Here is a 14,373-nt window from a genome sequence, read left to right as displayed (position 1 = left end):
TGATGTGTGGCGATGGGGTCATCCAAACGCAGGCGCGGCTGATGCCTCCCTTTATGCCAGGCAGGGCCAGGATCAGAATCCACGCCGCGCGGGACCTCCTTTCCTCTGGTCGCTCGGCCCTTCAACCCTCCTGGGGCCGTTTTCTGACGCTCATGGCTCCCCTTCTCCAAGTGTTGGGCAGGTGCGGTGAGAAGGCGTTGGACAGCGCAGCGACCCTGCTGGGCTGCGTGCGGGAGTCGTTTTTTGTCACTGACCGCTCAGCTCGGAGGCCCACCAGGCTCTCTTTTCGGGCTCGGTGGTCCCCGCGGCCCCCTGTGCGCTGCTGGCTGTGATGCAGGGGGTGGGGGCAGGAAGAATCTGGAACAGCCTTGCCCGCGCAGCAGTCCGGCCCCAGAGGGAGCGGACATTAGGCCCACGCGGCCGGCGCCTCCCAGGAAGGCAAGAGGGCGCGGGCGCCGCAGAACCCCTGGGCCCGCGCCCCCTAAACCTGCTCCGCGCGCGGTCCGCGCCCGGTATCCTGCAGGGAGGCGGGCCCGCCCCCCTGGTCGCGCAGGCGCGCGCTGCGCGGGGCTCGGACCGCAGCTCGGCGCCGGGCGGCCGCACGCTGGCCTCGCAGGTAGGGATGCCGCGGGCTGGTGGACTCGCACCCCGGGGTGCGGGGGCGCCGCGCCAGCCGGCCCGGCCCAGCACGACGCGCCCTCGGCTCCGCGGCCCCGGTGCGTCGCTCCTTCCAAGCGCCTCCGGCGGGGGGCGCGGGCTGGGGAGAGGCTCGGGGGAACCGAGTGGAAGGGGGTCTGGGCGGAGTGCGCAGGGGCCCGGGGGTGCGGGGCTCCTGGACGAGGCGGGCGCGTCTCCCGCGCTGCTGCCGCTGCTGGCCGCGATCCGGGGTGGGGGGGGGGAGGGAGGGAGGAGGCTTCGATTTTAAAGAAATGCAGTCAATTAAGAGTTTTTTGTTAATGGAAAAGAGGGTGTAGAGGGCGGTTTTCTTAGGAAATGGGTCATTTGGCAAACTTTCTCTTTTCTACCGTTAATTTCCGATTTTTATAACGGAAAAGTGGATTTTTTTTTTCTTTTGCAGTAAAGGGAAAGAATAAAAAGAATTCCGCCATTTTGGCGTTTTGAAAAGTAACCGTTCTGCGAGGCTGACGGATCCGTGACCGCCCCGCCCGCTGCCGTCTACACTAGTCCCGGGAGGACTCGGGAGCGGGCGGCGGGTCCCGACCCTGGAACCGGCTTCCACGCCCTCCGGGGTTTCCGCCGCACCTGCGGCAGAGGGCGGGGCCGAGGCCCCAAGTTTGTGGCGCTCAGTCTCTCTGGGGCTCTGAGGGTGTGTTCGGGGTGTCGGGTGTGTCTGTCTGGGGCGCTAGCTTGCCACCCCCAACACCTAGAAAGAGGGCATTTATTGAGCGTCTGTTGTATACGAGGCCTTGAAGGGCAAAGGGTGGGGGGAACCTTGGCCGACAGGCCGAGAGAAAATAAACATGGGCGCATTCAGTCAATAAATATTTATTGAGCATCTGCTATGTGCCAGACACTGCTCTGGGCTGAGGATCCAAGGGTTGTTTTAGGTCGGGTACCCTGGAAACAGACTGAGAGGGAGACGTGAGTGTAGGTTTATTGGAGTGCCCTTGGGAGCATCACCCGTAGGGGAGTGAAGACAGCAGGGAGGTAGGGCAGAGGAAGAAGCTGAACTGCTCGTGTAGTCTCAACAGAGCCCTCAGCCTGTCCCAAGGGAAGCTCTGGAGCTGAGATGGCCCTGCAGAGATGGCCCAAATCGAGGCAAGGGGGCGGGGCCTTTATGCCCCGTATCGACTAGTTAACAGATGGCTGCTTCCAGGAGAGGGCACTTGGGCGAGGCAGCTCTTCTGGCTGAGGGCAATTCCGAGAGAAGCTGACAGCTGAGGACTGCCAATGACAACCTTCACAGCGGCCGGGACCTCCCACTTTCTACCCTCCTCCTCCAGCCTCTGAGCGGCACAGGAGGAAACAGTAGTATTCTAGTACCTGAGGCAAGAATGGCTGAGCCGTTTATGACTTTCAATACTATTTGTTTCTTCTCCATATATTATTGACCACTCTTTACAATCCCAGCTCTCTGATTCATTCATTCAGTGACTGTCAGTGCAATCTCTGGATCAGGCTCTTTGCATGCCAGGTGCTTTGTTCTGGTCTCTGGGGGAGACAGACAAGTTAATGCACAGATTGTGGTGGAGCGGAGCACAGTAGAGGGAGTGATTAACTTTCTTTTGAGGGTTGATTCTAGGAAGGCTTCATAGAAGAGGTGTCACTGAAGCTGGATCTTGAAGGATGATTGAAAATTTTCCAGATATATGGGATGTGGAAAGGTACCAAACAGAAGGAACAGAATGTGTAGAGCCCACAGAAGTGGCATTCTAAAGGTGTGACCAGGCTGCAGGGGTAGGAGTGGATGGGTCCCTTCACCCGGCTCAGGCCTGGGAGCTATCTCAGACTGGTCATGCTGTTGTGTGGACCTAGTGGGGCAATGCTTATGAAAATGCTGTGTGAGCCACAAATATGGCAGGTGATAGTGGTAGAGAAGGGGAGAATTCAAATCACAGAGAAGGCAGTTCCAGGCCTCAGGAAAGCTAAGGGTCTAGTTGGGGAGAAAGAACACAGAAACGGTAGGTGCTGCTAGCCAGGAGCCCACAACCGTATGTGATGAGTCCCAACATCACATGTGCACTGGATCCTCTCCCCTCCTGCATATTCAAGGACTTGTCTTCTACAATTACTCTTTTTTCCCCTGCACTGTCAGTTTGTTCCTCTCTATAGGCTCATTTTCATCAGCTACAAACATGTTGTGACACCTCCTATTTAAAAAAACAAAACCAGTGGCCAGCCCCATGGCATAGCAGTTAAGTTCTCGTGCTCCAGTTCGGTGGCCCCAGGTCGTGGGTTCAGATCTGGAGCACGGACCTACACGCTGCTCATCAAGCCATGCTGTGGCAGTGTCCTACACACAAAATAGAGGAAGATTGGCACAGATGTAGCTCAGCGACAATCTTCCTCACCAAAAAAAACAAAAAAAAGTTCTCATCATGAGAAAAAAAATTAAAAAAAAAACAACTAAAAAACCCTTCCTTGAGACCACCTTACTCTCCAAATACCATCCCCCATTTCCATGCTCCCCTTCACATCACAGCTCCTTGAAAGAGTTGTTCATCCCACTGTTTCCACTTTTTGTTTCTCCCATTCTCCTACGAAGACCAATCCTTCTTGTCAGTCTTGCCACCAGAATGTAGACTCCATGGCAGAAGTTTTTGTCTGTTTTGGTCACTGACAAATCTGTATAATCTAGAACCATGCCTGGCACATCACAAGTGCTCAATAAATATTGGACTAATCAATGATTTCTCTCTGGAACCCACACTGATCAGGTTTCTGTGTCCACAGCTCTTCTGAAAGCGCTCTTGTCAAGGTTTCTGATGACCTCATATTGCTAAAATGGTCAGCTCTCTTTATCTGACTAGATATGTCCATGCCATTTAACACCATTGAGAAGTCCCACCTTCCTGAAAACTTTCCTCATGTGTCCTCCAGAAGCCCAGACTCTTCTGGATTCTCTCTCACCTCATTGCAGGTTCCTTCTAAGTCTCTTTTGCTAGATCTTCTTCCTCTTCCCAACTATAAATCTTGGTGAGCTCCAAGGCTCCCGGCTTTTTGTTTGTACTCAGTCCTGTGGTTTTCAATGCCATCTATATGGGATGGTTTTCAAATTTATATCTCCAGCCTCACCCTTATCCCTTATTTCTAGAACATAAGCTTCATGAGAGCTCTTGGTCTTATTTGAGACTGTATTCCCGGAGCACAGAATGCCTCTGACCCCAAGTCGGCCCTCCAGTGTGTGTGGAACAAAGGGCAGCACAGCTGAACAGAAGGGCAGTCCTCTCAGCCACTCTTCCTGGACACACCTGAGACATGTGATAGGTTTTACAACAATGGAATTCTTTCAGGAGTACCCACATTCACTCTTAATGACCCCAGTGTTTTAAGTAAAAAGATTGACTCTATTTAAAAGAACTAAAAATGGTGCAAGTACTTCAGCTGTGCAAAGCAAAATAATTGGAATTGAAATGCAGGGAATTCTATTTTATAATTTAAAAAAAAAAAAAAGGAAAACAAACCTTGGTTTGCATGTTGCCTTATTTAATCAGGTTCTATATCTCGCCTTTGCCTACCTGAGTATACACTCTATAATATAGAGGATGGACCCTATTTTAGGGAAGAAAAACTGGAAAATAAGTGAATTTTTTCACCAGCAGGAGGGAGGGTGGGAGAGATAGCAACCATTGCAAGCAAGCAGCTGAGATGTTACTGGCCAGAAGCTACCAAGCTCCCTGGAATTTCTGTTAAAAGGGAGTGGATTGGTATTTGTTGAAAGCCTGCTGGTATCAAGACTTTACATATTTTTTCATTTACTCTTCACCAAAGCCCTTTGAGGTAGATACCATTACCACATTCATTTTACACATGAGGAAACTGAGGCTCAGAGAGGGTAAGCTACTTACTCATAGTCACAGGTATTAAGTGGTGGAGCTGAGATTCAAAGTGTCCTAACTCTGTCTTAAGCCTAGGCCCACGTTCTTTCCTTTTACCTGCATGCCAGAAGCCATTGCCAAGTACTCCTAACACTTTAAACAACCAAGTGTCAATCACTCATACAGTGCTTTTTATTAACAAGTTGAAATTACTGAAATCCAACACAAATACTTATTGATCACCTACTGTGTGCCAGGCACCATTCTAAGTGCTGGGGATAGAGCAGTGCACAAGACAGAGAAAGGCTTTGCCCTCGTGGAACTTAGATTTATATGGGGATGACTGATCACACACAAATAAATAAATGAAGATCATTATTGATTATAATGAAGGACGTGAAAGAAATAAACACAGTAATGAGATAAGCAGTAGTGGGAGGGGGTGAGGGGTGTGCTACTTTAAACTGAGTGGTCAGGAAAGACCTCTTCTGAGGAGGTGACCACTAAGCTGAGGCCTGAAAGATGGGAAGGAGGCAGCCAAGCAGAGAGCTTGGGGAAGAGCATTCCAGGAGGAAGGAACAGCAAGGGCAAAGGCTCTGAGATGGGAATGTCTGTCAAGCAATAGAAGGAAACCAGAGTCTGTGGAGGGTGGAGAACAAGGGAAGAGTGATGGAGGATGAGGTCAGAGAGGAAGACAGAGGGCACATTCTATAGGGTGAAGCTCTTTGATTTTATTCTAAGGGCAATGGAGGGCCATTGAAGGATTTTAGATAGAGAAATTATGTGATTTGGTTTACATTTTTAAAGCTTTCTCTTATTGGAGAATAGACTGTAGACGGCAGGAGAGGAAGAAGGGAGATGGTTTGGGAGGCAATTTCTGATGGTCAATTTCTGATGGCAAAGTCCAAGGAAAACTGATGGTGCTTGGGACCAGCATGGTGGCAATGGAGATGGAGAGAAGTGGTTGGACTTTGAGATGTGTTTTGGAGGTAGAGTCGACAGGCCAATTATAATATATATAAAGTTGTGCTGTCCAATACAATAACTATGGCCACTGTGGCTATTTACATTTAAGTTAAATAAGATTAAAAATTCAGTTTCTCAGTCACACTAGCCACATTTCAAGTGCTCAGTAACTACATGTGGCTAGCGGCTACTGTGTTGGATGGTGTAGGCATAGGACATTTCCATCATCATAGAAAATTCGACTGGATAGTGCTGGTAGGGCATCTAGGACAGTGGCCAACACATTTTAGGAGTTAAGTAATGATAGCTATTAAGTATATTTGTTGTGGCACTAAGTCTTTTTTTTTCATATATTTACCTGTTCAACCAACTATTGATTAAATGCTTCCACCGCCCTTGCTTTATTAAAGGGAAATCATGCACTGCCTGGGTTCTCATGCACCACCTCTTTGCTCTGCAAATGCATGCATTTGTTCAACAGATGTTTGGGTGCCCACTCTGTGCTTGGAGTTGGAGGGAGTGGGATCAGGAAAGATCTCCTCCCAGGAAGATGAACCTGTATGAGTGAGGGAGAACCTGGTACTCAAGGGCTCTGAATCCCCAGAGGGAGAAGAGAGTGATTCCAGTGGGAGTAGAGGTGAGGGTCAGGAAAGAGGGGAATTTGGCCTTGGCCTGAGGTATGTGATGAGGACAGCTGGCCAGAGAGAACTTTGGCCTGAGACATGCTCCTGGGAGTCAGTTCTGTATGTCACAGATTACAAAGCACCCTCACACATGCTCATCTTACAGAAACTGGGGGAGGTGCAGGGCCTGGCCAGAGCCTTCACCTGGGTGACCTGGTTACAGCTAGTAGCCAGACTTGATCCTGGTCTGCTAAGACACCCTACTCCCCTCAGGCCTGAGGCTTTTCTCTGAGGGTGGGCAGCTCCTCCTTAAAGAAGCTCCCTCCCTCCCTGATTGCCTTGGTGGCTGTGTGCCGCTTGTAGGCCTACCAGGATGGAGGGGCATGCTGAAATGGAGATGCTGAGGACACTGAAGGGGCCCTCCACAGGGGAGGTCAGCGTGCACCTCGTGCCCAGAGACAGCCCGGGTTCCGGCCCTCATCTGCCTGCTACTGCCTTCATCATCCCAGGTGGGTCAAGCCAGGGGTCTGGGAGGAGGAGCATCCCCCATACCTGCCGAAGCAGGTGTGGATCCTGGGGAGAACATGATACTTTTTACCTACATGGCAGGATCGGGGCAGGGCCACCAGTCTCACCTGTTTCGTGTCTGTCCATGTATCTGTTCGCAGCCAGCACAGCCACCCTTGGCCTGTCCAGCAGTGCCCTGGAGGTGTCCTGCTTTCCGCGGGAGCCGATCCATGTGGGCGCTCCGGAGCGAGTGGCCGGCAGCGTACCTGTCACGGCCACCGTTCTGCCGCAGTTAAGCGCCGGGCCGGCGGCCAGCTCCGGCGCCAGCGCAGTGCGGCTCCTGGAGTGGACGGAGGCCGCGGCCCCGCCTCCTGGGAGCGGCCTGCGGGTCAGTGTCTGTGGGGATTGGCGGGGCCCAGCGAGCCGCGGCTGCGGGGCGGGGCCTGCGGGCCCGGAGGCGGGGTCTGAGGCGGAGGGTGGGGGATGCCGGCCGAGGTGGAGGACTCTGGGGGTGGGGCTTTGAGTGAGAGACTAGGGGAGTGGCCTGGAGAGGGGCTCTCTGAGGACGGGGCCTTAGGGGCGTGGTTTGTGGGGAATGGGCTTTGGGGGTGTGGCTTGGATAGGGGCTCTGAGAACCGGGCTTTAGGGGCGTGGTTTGTGGGGAATTGGCTCTGAGGGCGTGGCTTGGAGAGGGCCGCTCTGAGGACAGAGGCTTTAGGGGCGTGGTTTGTGGGGAATGGGCTCTGGGGTGTGGCTTAGAGAGGCTCTCTGAGGACAGGGCTTTAGGGGAGTGGTTTGTGGGGAATGGGCTTTAGGGGCGTGGCTTGGAGTGAGGCGCCCTAGGGCCGAGGCCCGCGGGTGTCTGGGGACGTGGCTTGAGGTGGGCACCCAGGGGCGGAGTCCTGCAGGCTGCTGGGGGCCTGGCTTGGAGTAAGGCGGGGGGGGGGGCGGGGGGGGGGGGAGGCGGGCAGCGTGTCCACTGGGGGTGGGTCAGGGGCCGGTGCGGGAGTCGCAGTCCTCAGACCCTCCCGCGCTCCAGTTCCGGATAAGCGAGTACGCGCAGCTGAACATGGTGGGAGCGGAGCAGCCCCCGAGCCCCGAGCTGCGGCGGGAGGGCGTGGCCGAGTACGAAAATGGCGAGGGCCCGGCGGGAGGTGGCGATTCGGACACCCAGCAGCCTGGTAAGAGCCCCGGGCCCCGAGCTGGGTCCCTGCGCAGGTGGAGCGAGGCCTGAGCTCCCGGAGGAGCCTGGGTCGGGGGCGCGGCCAGAGGGGCGTGGCCCGGGTTCTGCAGGTGCGCCCAGGAGTCGGTCCTCAGGTGGAGAAGGGACTGAGGAGGTGGGCCCAAGGTGAGGCCGGGCCTGAGGGGGCGTGGGCTCCAGGGTGGGCGGAGCCTGGGCGTGGCTTTGATGGGGTGGGAGGCCTGAGGCCCCTTTGGCCCTCCAGCGGACCTCCCCCAGGACCCTCCAGAAGATCCCCCTCAAGACCCTCCAGAGGATGATGGCACCTGTCAGTGCCAGGCTTGCGGGCCTCAGCAAGGCGCCGGTCCCGATGCTGGTTCCTCCAGTGATGGCTGCCCCCAGCTCTACCAGGAGCGGTAAGGGGGAGGGAGGGCAGCCCTACTTGCTCTGCCTTCAGGCCCCAGAGCCCCATTCCTGTTCAGGGCTCAGGACAGGGGCCGGGGGGTGTAGGGCGGCTGTTCTTCCCCTCAGGCTGCTCCTCCCTCAGGTCAGTCATAGTGGAGAACTCCTCAGGCCAGAACTCCGCCTGTGCCAGCGCCTCTGAGCTCCTCAAACCCATGAAAAAGAGGAAGCGCAGGGAATACCAGAGCCCATCAGAGGAGGAGTCCGAGCCAGAGGCCACGGTAGGAAGAGGGCAGGGGGAGGGAAGGGAAGGCTGGAGGCTATACCTCAATTCCCACTATCCCCTCCGTTAATCCAGGTCATGAGGCTAGGCCAGAGAAGGCGTCTAATAACTCATATTTTGGAGTCCCAGAGTCAGCTCCTGTACTTGGTTGGGGGGAAATGAATAAATTACTCTCCTGCTTTTCTGGAGCTCCTCTCTCAGTCTAGTGTCAGGACTAAGTCCCATTCACATCAACCGGCACCAGAGGAGATGTGCAGGCAGATGGAAAGCTCCATCACTGGAGCCCAGTCACTAGACCAGAGGCCAGGGAGCACAGGGCTCTAGTTGCAGAGAAGCTGGAAGAGATGGAGCATGACAGTTCCAGTGAGCGGGTCAAATCAGCACACGGCAGGTATTTGTGCCCTCAGCTTCCCCACCTGTCAAGCTGTGTAACTAGGGGGCGTATACTCATGTGAGTCTGTGACCAAGTTGGTAGGGGGTTGTCTGCTGGATCTCTGTTCCTGCTGGTGGCCTAGAAGAAATTCCACCGTTTAGGGCAGAGCACCATGTGACCCAGAGAGCCAGACAGGGGACAGGAATAGAGGCTGGCGCTGCACCCTGAGCCATGAGGGCAGGAAGCTGGCATCAGACTTTCCTTCCACAGGAGAAGCAAGAAGAAGGAAAAGATCCAGAGGGACAGCCCACCGCTAGCACCCCAGAAAGTGAGGAGTGGAGCATCAGCCAGCCTGGTATGGTGGCCTGAGTATATATATTGGTGTGATGTGTGTTTACACCTTTGGAAGTGTGAGGCTGGGAGTGTGAGTTACGGTTGTGATGGTGTGTTGTACATATATAGATGTACATGAGTTAGTGTGTGTGTATGAGAGAGAGACAAGGTTTCTGGTTTGTGCATTAGTGTATGTGTGTTCTTGGGGTTTATAGCATGTATTTGTTTATCCTCAATTATCCAGTTGTGAGTAGGCCTCACTGCCAGGCTCAGTATCCAAAGACTTGAGCAGCCTTTAATGGCACCGCATGGCATTGCTTCCCTTTGGTGGTGTGAACAAGTTCGTACTGGTCATTGATCTGACCTTAGGACCCCATTCTGACCCTCTGGTTTGTTCCATTTTCTAAGAAAAATGGAACAAAGTTCATTCATAGTCAGCTTTGGTCCTCAGGCCTTCTTCGTTATCTCTGGATTCCCGTGTGACAACAGGCAACTGGAGCTAAGTAACATTTATCACACTTGTAATCACCTGGATACTGTGTAGCAATTTGTTTAATGTCTGTCTTCCTCCCTCAAGACTGAATCTATTTTATTAATCGTTGTATCCCTGGTGCTTAGCCCAGAGACTGATGTGGAGTAAACTCTCAATATATGTTTGTTCAGTAGTTGAATGGATGAGTTGTATGTTGGTGGTTCCTCTTGGACCATGGCTCAGTTGCATGAGTCACTGTCTTTCCTGTCCTAGAGAGAGCCAAAGGGTGAGGTCGGTTCTTAGGATGTCGTTCTGCCTTGATAGATCCAGTGCCAGCCAGAGGAGCCCCATCTGTGTCCAGAGCTCAGAACTCTATAGTGCCTGTTCCCACTTCTGCCCATTACAGCCAAACCAGATTTTCACTGCCAGATTTCACAGCAGTGACCCAAGGCTGTCACATTAGAAGCAAAGGATTAGCTCTCAATGGCTTATGACCCCTTAAGACATATGCAGAGGAAGGAAATGGTGTCTAACTACTGTTGGCTCAACTGCTCTGTCTTACTTAGGGAAATAGATTCATGAATCAGCATGCTTTTAGCTGGGTCCTGTTGACCAGTACAGTTTTTTGATTTGAATTTTATGAATCAAAGTCTTTTGATTGATACCACTCACCATCTCAATTGTGAATATTAGTGTAGCATTAGTTTCTGGATATTTTCCCCCTTCTGCCTTTTTCTCTTTTTTCAAGGGAAAAAACTGTATCAGTATACAGAATTTTGCATTTATGGCTACAAATTTTCCACTTATTTTCAGGATTTTTTGGCAGAAGCGTCTGGAGGTGGGGGTGGGGTGGCAGGGTTGCTTGAGTGTCTTGTGTGTGTTGAAAATCTGTGTTTTATCTACACTATTTGGCAGTTTGATGGCCAGCTATTGGATTTTTGTTCTACAGACCTGACATATCTAGTCCTGATGAAGTGTTCCAATAGTTTGCATTAGAACCATGTAACTTGTGTACATACTCAGGCCTTCTCTCTCATATATCTCCTTCACCTTTTCAAAAGCTATTTTATGTGAAGGATCATTTGCTAACACACCATTGCAAAAGTCTTTACAATTTATTTGGGCGTTAATAGCTATTCTGATAATTTTAACAGTTACTGATATTTCATGTCATCTCCCATTCTGCCCACATCCAGATCAGGTGTCTGCAGTGGCCCTCTTCAGAGTTATAGCCTTTTCACATTCAGAGCAAGCTGACAAGCGTCCTGTTATATTTGCTTACAGTTACCTTAGATGTACATGTTTGCCCATTTATGATTGAGTTGTTTATCTTCTTACCATTTTCTTCTTTATATATTCTGGATACAAGTCCTTTGTCAGATGTATATATTACAAATATTTTCTCCCACTCCGTGGCTTGCTTTTTCTTTCCTAAATGATGTCTTTTGAGGAGCAGAAAGTTGTCATTTTGATGATGTCCAATTTATGAATTTTTTTAGTGTATATATATATAGTATATATATCTTATATAAAATATATATAAAAATATATATTTTATATAAGATACAGTTTTGTAACAGCTTTATTGAGATATAATTCACACACCATACAATTCACCCATTTGAAGTGTACAATTCAATGGTTTTTAGTCTATCCGTGGAGTTGTGTAACCATCACCACGATCAATTTAGAACGTTTTCATCACTCCAAAAAGAAACCCTATACCCATTAGCTGTCATCCTCTCAAACCACCAATTCCCCTCCAGCCCTAGGCAACCACCAATCTACTTTCTGTATATATGGATTTGCCTATTCTAGACATTTCATATAAATGAGATCATATAATACGTGGTCCTTTATGACTGGCCTCTTTCACTTAGCACAGTGTTTTCTTTTTTTTTTTTTTTTTTGAGGAAGCTCAGCCTTGAGCTAACATCCGTGCTAATCCTCCTCTTTTGGCTGAGGAAGACCAGCTCTGAGCTAACATCTATTGCCAATCCTCCCTCTTTTTTTTTTTCCCCCAAAGCCCCAGGAGATAGCTGTATGACATAGTTGCACATCCTTCTAGTTGCTGTATGTGGGACGTGGCCTCATGATGGCCAGAGAAGCAGTGGGTCGGTGCGCACCCAGGATCCGAACCCGGGCTGCCAGTAGCGGAGCACGCACACTTAACCACTAAGCCACGGGGCCGGCCCAGCACAGTGTTTTCAAGTTTTACCCATGTTGTAGCATGCATCAGTGCTTCATCCCTTTTTTACTGCTGAATAATATTTCATTGTGTGGATATATCACATTTTGTTTATTTATCTATTGATGAATATGTGGGTTGCTTCCATTTGGGGGCTGTGAATAATGCTGATACGAACATCTGTGTACAAGTTGTTGTGTGGACATAAGTTTTCATTTTTCTTGTGTATATACCTAGGAGTGGAATTGCTGCATGATAAGGTAACTCTCTGTTTAGCCTTTTAAGGAACTGCTACATTGTTTTCCAAAGCGGCTGTACCATTTTGCATTCCCACCAGCAGTGTATGAGGGTTCTAGTTTATCCACATCCTCACCAACGCTTGTTATTATCTGTCTTTTTCATTATAGCCATCCTAGTGGGTGTGAAGTGCTATCTTATTGTTGTTTTGATTTGCATTTCCCTGATGGCTACTGATGTTGAACATCTGTTCATGTGCTTATTGGCCATTTATATATTTTCTTTGGAAAAATATCTGTTCAGATCCTTGCCGTTTTCTAACTGGATATAAGAAACATTTTATATTGAAATACAAGAAGTACTATATGGAGTTGGGAAACAAGTTGAGAATATGAGTGTGTGATTCAGTACAAAACATTGATCAGTATGCCTCCTGTAGAGGTGTCTTCTTAACTGAAGTCCCTAATCTAAATTCACATGCGAAATTCTGTGAGTTGTTCATTTTTCTGAGGAGATGGTCCATGACTTCTATTCGATTTTCAAAAAGGTCTATTTATGCTTCATAGAAGCTGAAGGCAGCTTAATGGCTCTCACTGGGTGAAGAATGGACCATAGCATTATGGAGCCCAGCCTCTTCAGTTTGGTGTTCCCAGGCATAGATCCCTATGAGGTACATGTTGAACACAAGTACCAGGCTCTTGATTAAATTTTCTGTATCTTAAAATGAACTGATTATGAATTGGCTAACCATGCTCTATAAGAGGTAGGTAAATACAGAGATGTATCTGTAGCACATTTAAAACAGAAAGACCCAGCACATGGTGGCACCCTGATGACTGCTTGTCATCGGTTGTTCTTGAACCTTGACACTCTGTTCTTCTCTGTACATTTTCTGTCTGTCCTGTAGACCTTGTAGTGAAAAGTCTGGCTAGAACCATTAACTTGTGAATTATCTCTACTGAAACGACTGAAGCCATGCTGAAGAAGCTTCCCTAGAAAGTGAGCAGAAAGAGAGAAGATAGGGGGAAGTACTGTATTAATTTCTAGGGATCCACCATGGAGGAGGAGGGTTGGGGTTGGGGAAAGAAGAAACAGTGATGGAAATAGAAGAGGAGGAAGATAGAGGTAAGAGAGTGAAGCGAGAAGGAAATGCTGACGTGGAACGGGTGGTTGGTAGCACACAGAGATCAAGAGAGTTGAGGAATGAGAAAAAGTCATTGGATTGTGGCCCCAGTGACTCAAGAGAGCAGTTTCAATAGTGCATAGAGGTAGGCATGAGACTGGGTGATTAAGAAGGGAATCTGTCAAAAGGATGTCAAGTTGTTCATAGTATCCCCTTACCTTTGTAAAGTCTGCAGGGTATGTAGTGATATCCCCCTTTTTTGTTTCTCTTATTATTATGTGTGGCTTCTTTCTTTGTTTCTTTTTTTCCCCAGCCTTATTGAGATATAATTTTCATATAACATTGTGTAAATTTAAGGCATACATGTTGATTTGATGTACTTATATATTACAAAATGATTACACCATAGAATAACCTGCATTATGTCACATAATTACCATTTCTTTTTTGTGGTGAGAACATTTACAATTTACTCTCTTAGCAACTTTCACGTATGTCATATGGTATTATTAACTAAAATCACTATGCTATCCATTAGATCCCCAGAATGTATTCTTTTTATAACTGGAAGTTTGTACTCTTTGACCAATATCTCCTCCTTTCCCTCACCTCCCCTTTTTGTTTCTTAATCAGTCTTGCCAGAGCCTTATTAATTTTATTTGTCTTTTTTATTTCTTTTCTTTGATTTTCTTTGAGTTTACTTTACTCCTCTTTTTCTAATTTTATGAGGCAGATTAGTTTTAATTTTCAGATTTAATTAATTTCAACCTTTCTTCTTTTCTAATATGTTCGTCTAAGGCTGTCATTTCCCTCTCAATACTGCTTTGGCTGCATCCCACAGTTTTTGATATATAGTATTTCCATTATTGTTCTTTTATTTACCAAACACTAAGTACCTACTATGTACCAGGCACTGGGCTAGATGCTAAGAGTTTAGAGTAAGCAAAACACAATGCCATCCCTTAAAGAGCTCACAGTCTAGTTGGAGAGAGACACATGTAAACAGGTAGTTATTATGTAATAATGTAATAAATATTGTGTTTGAGGTATGTAGATACAAAAGCCTGTCACAGAATGAACTCTGCCTCATGGAGTCAAGGAAGGCTTCATGGGATAGGTGGGGTGACATTCCATCCATCCATCCATGTATCCAACCATCCTTCTAGTCATTCATTTAACAAACATTT

At 48.9% G+C, this 14,373-nt stretch overlaps 1 protein-coding gene across 1 annotated transcript in view; it reads left to right on the top strand.

Annotated features, from left to right (window-relative positions):
- The first annotated feature begins 4,787 nt into the window (after positions 1-4,787).
- L3MBTL1 (L3MBTL histone methyl-lysine binding protein 1) overlaps positions 4,788-14,373 on the top strand; it is a 34,359-nt gene continuing 24,773 nt past the window's right edge. The window contains exons 1-6 of the mRNA XM_058562671.1: positions 4,788-6,597; positions 6,757-6,983; positions 7,635-7,776; positions 8,041-8,191; positions 8,323-8,458; positions 9,104-9,188. Coding sequence (XP_058418654.1) covers positions 6,462-6,597; positions 6,757-6,983; positions 7,635-7,776; positions 8,041-8,191; positions 8,323-8,458; positions 9,104-9,188 — 877 coding nt within the window. The 5' untranslated portion in view covers positions 4,788-6,461. The remainder of the gene's footprint in view (positions 6,598-6,756; positions 6,984-7,634; positions 7,777-8,040; positions 8,192-8,322; positions 8,459-9,103; positions 9,189-14,373) is intronic.

This window comes from Diceros bicornis, chromosome 19 (genome assembly GCF_020826845.1).
Source record: "Diceros bicornis minor isolate mBicDic1 chromosome 19, mDicBic1.mat.cur, whole genome shotgun sequence".
NCBI classification, from domain to species: domain Eukaryota; kingdom Metazoa; phylum Chordata; class Mammalia; order Perissodactyla; family Rhinocerotidae; genus Diceros; species Diceros bicornis.
Note: the sequence above shows the minus strand (reverse complement) of the source record. Positions and strands in the feature narration are given on the sequence as shown.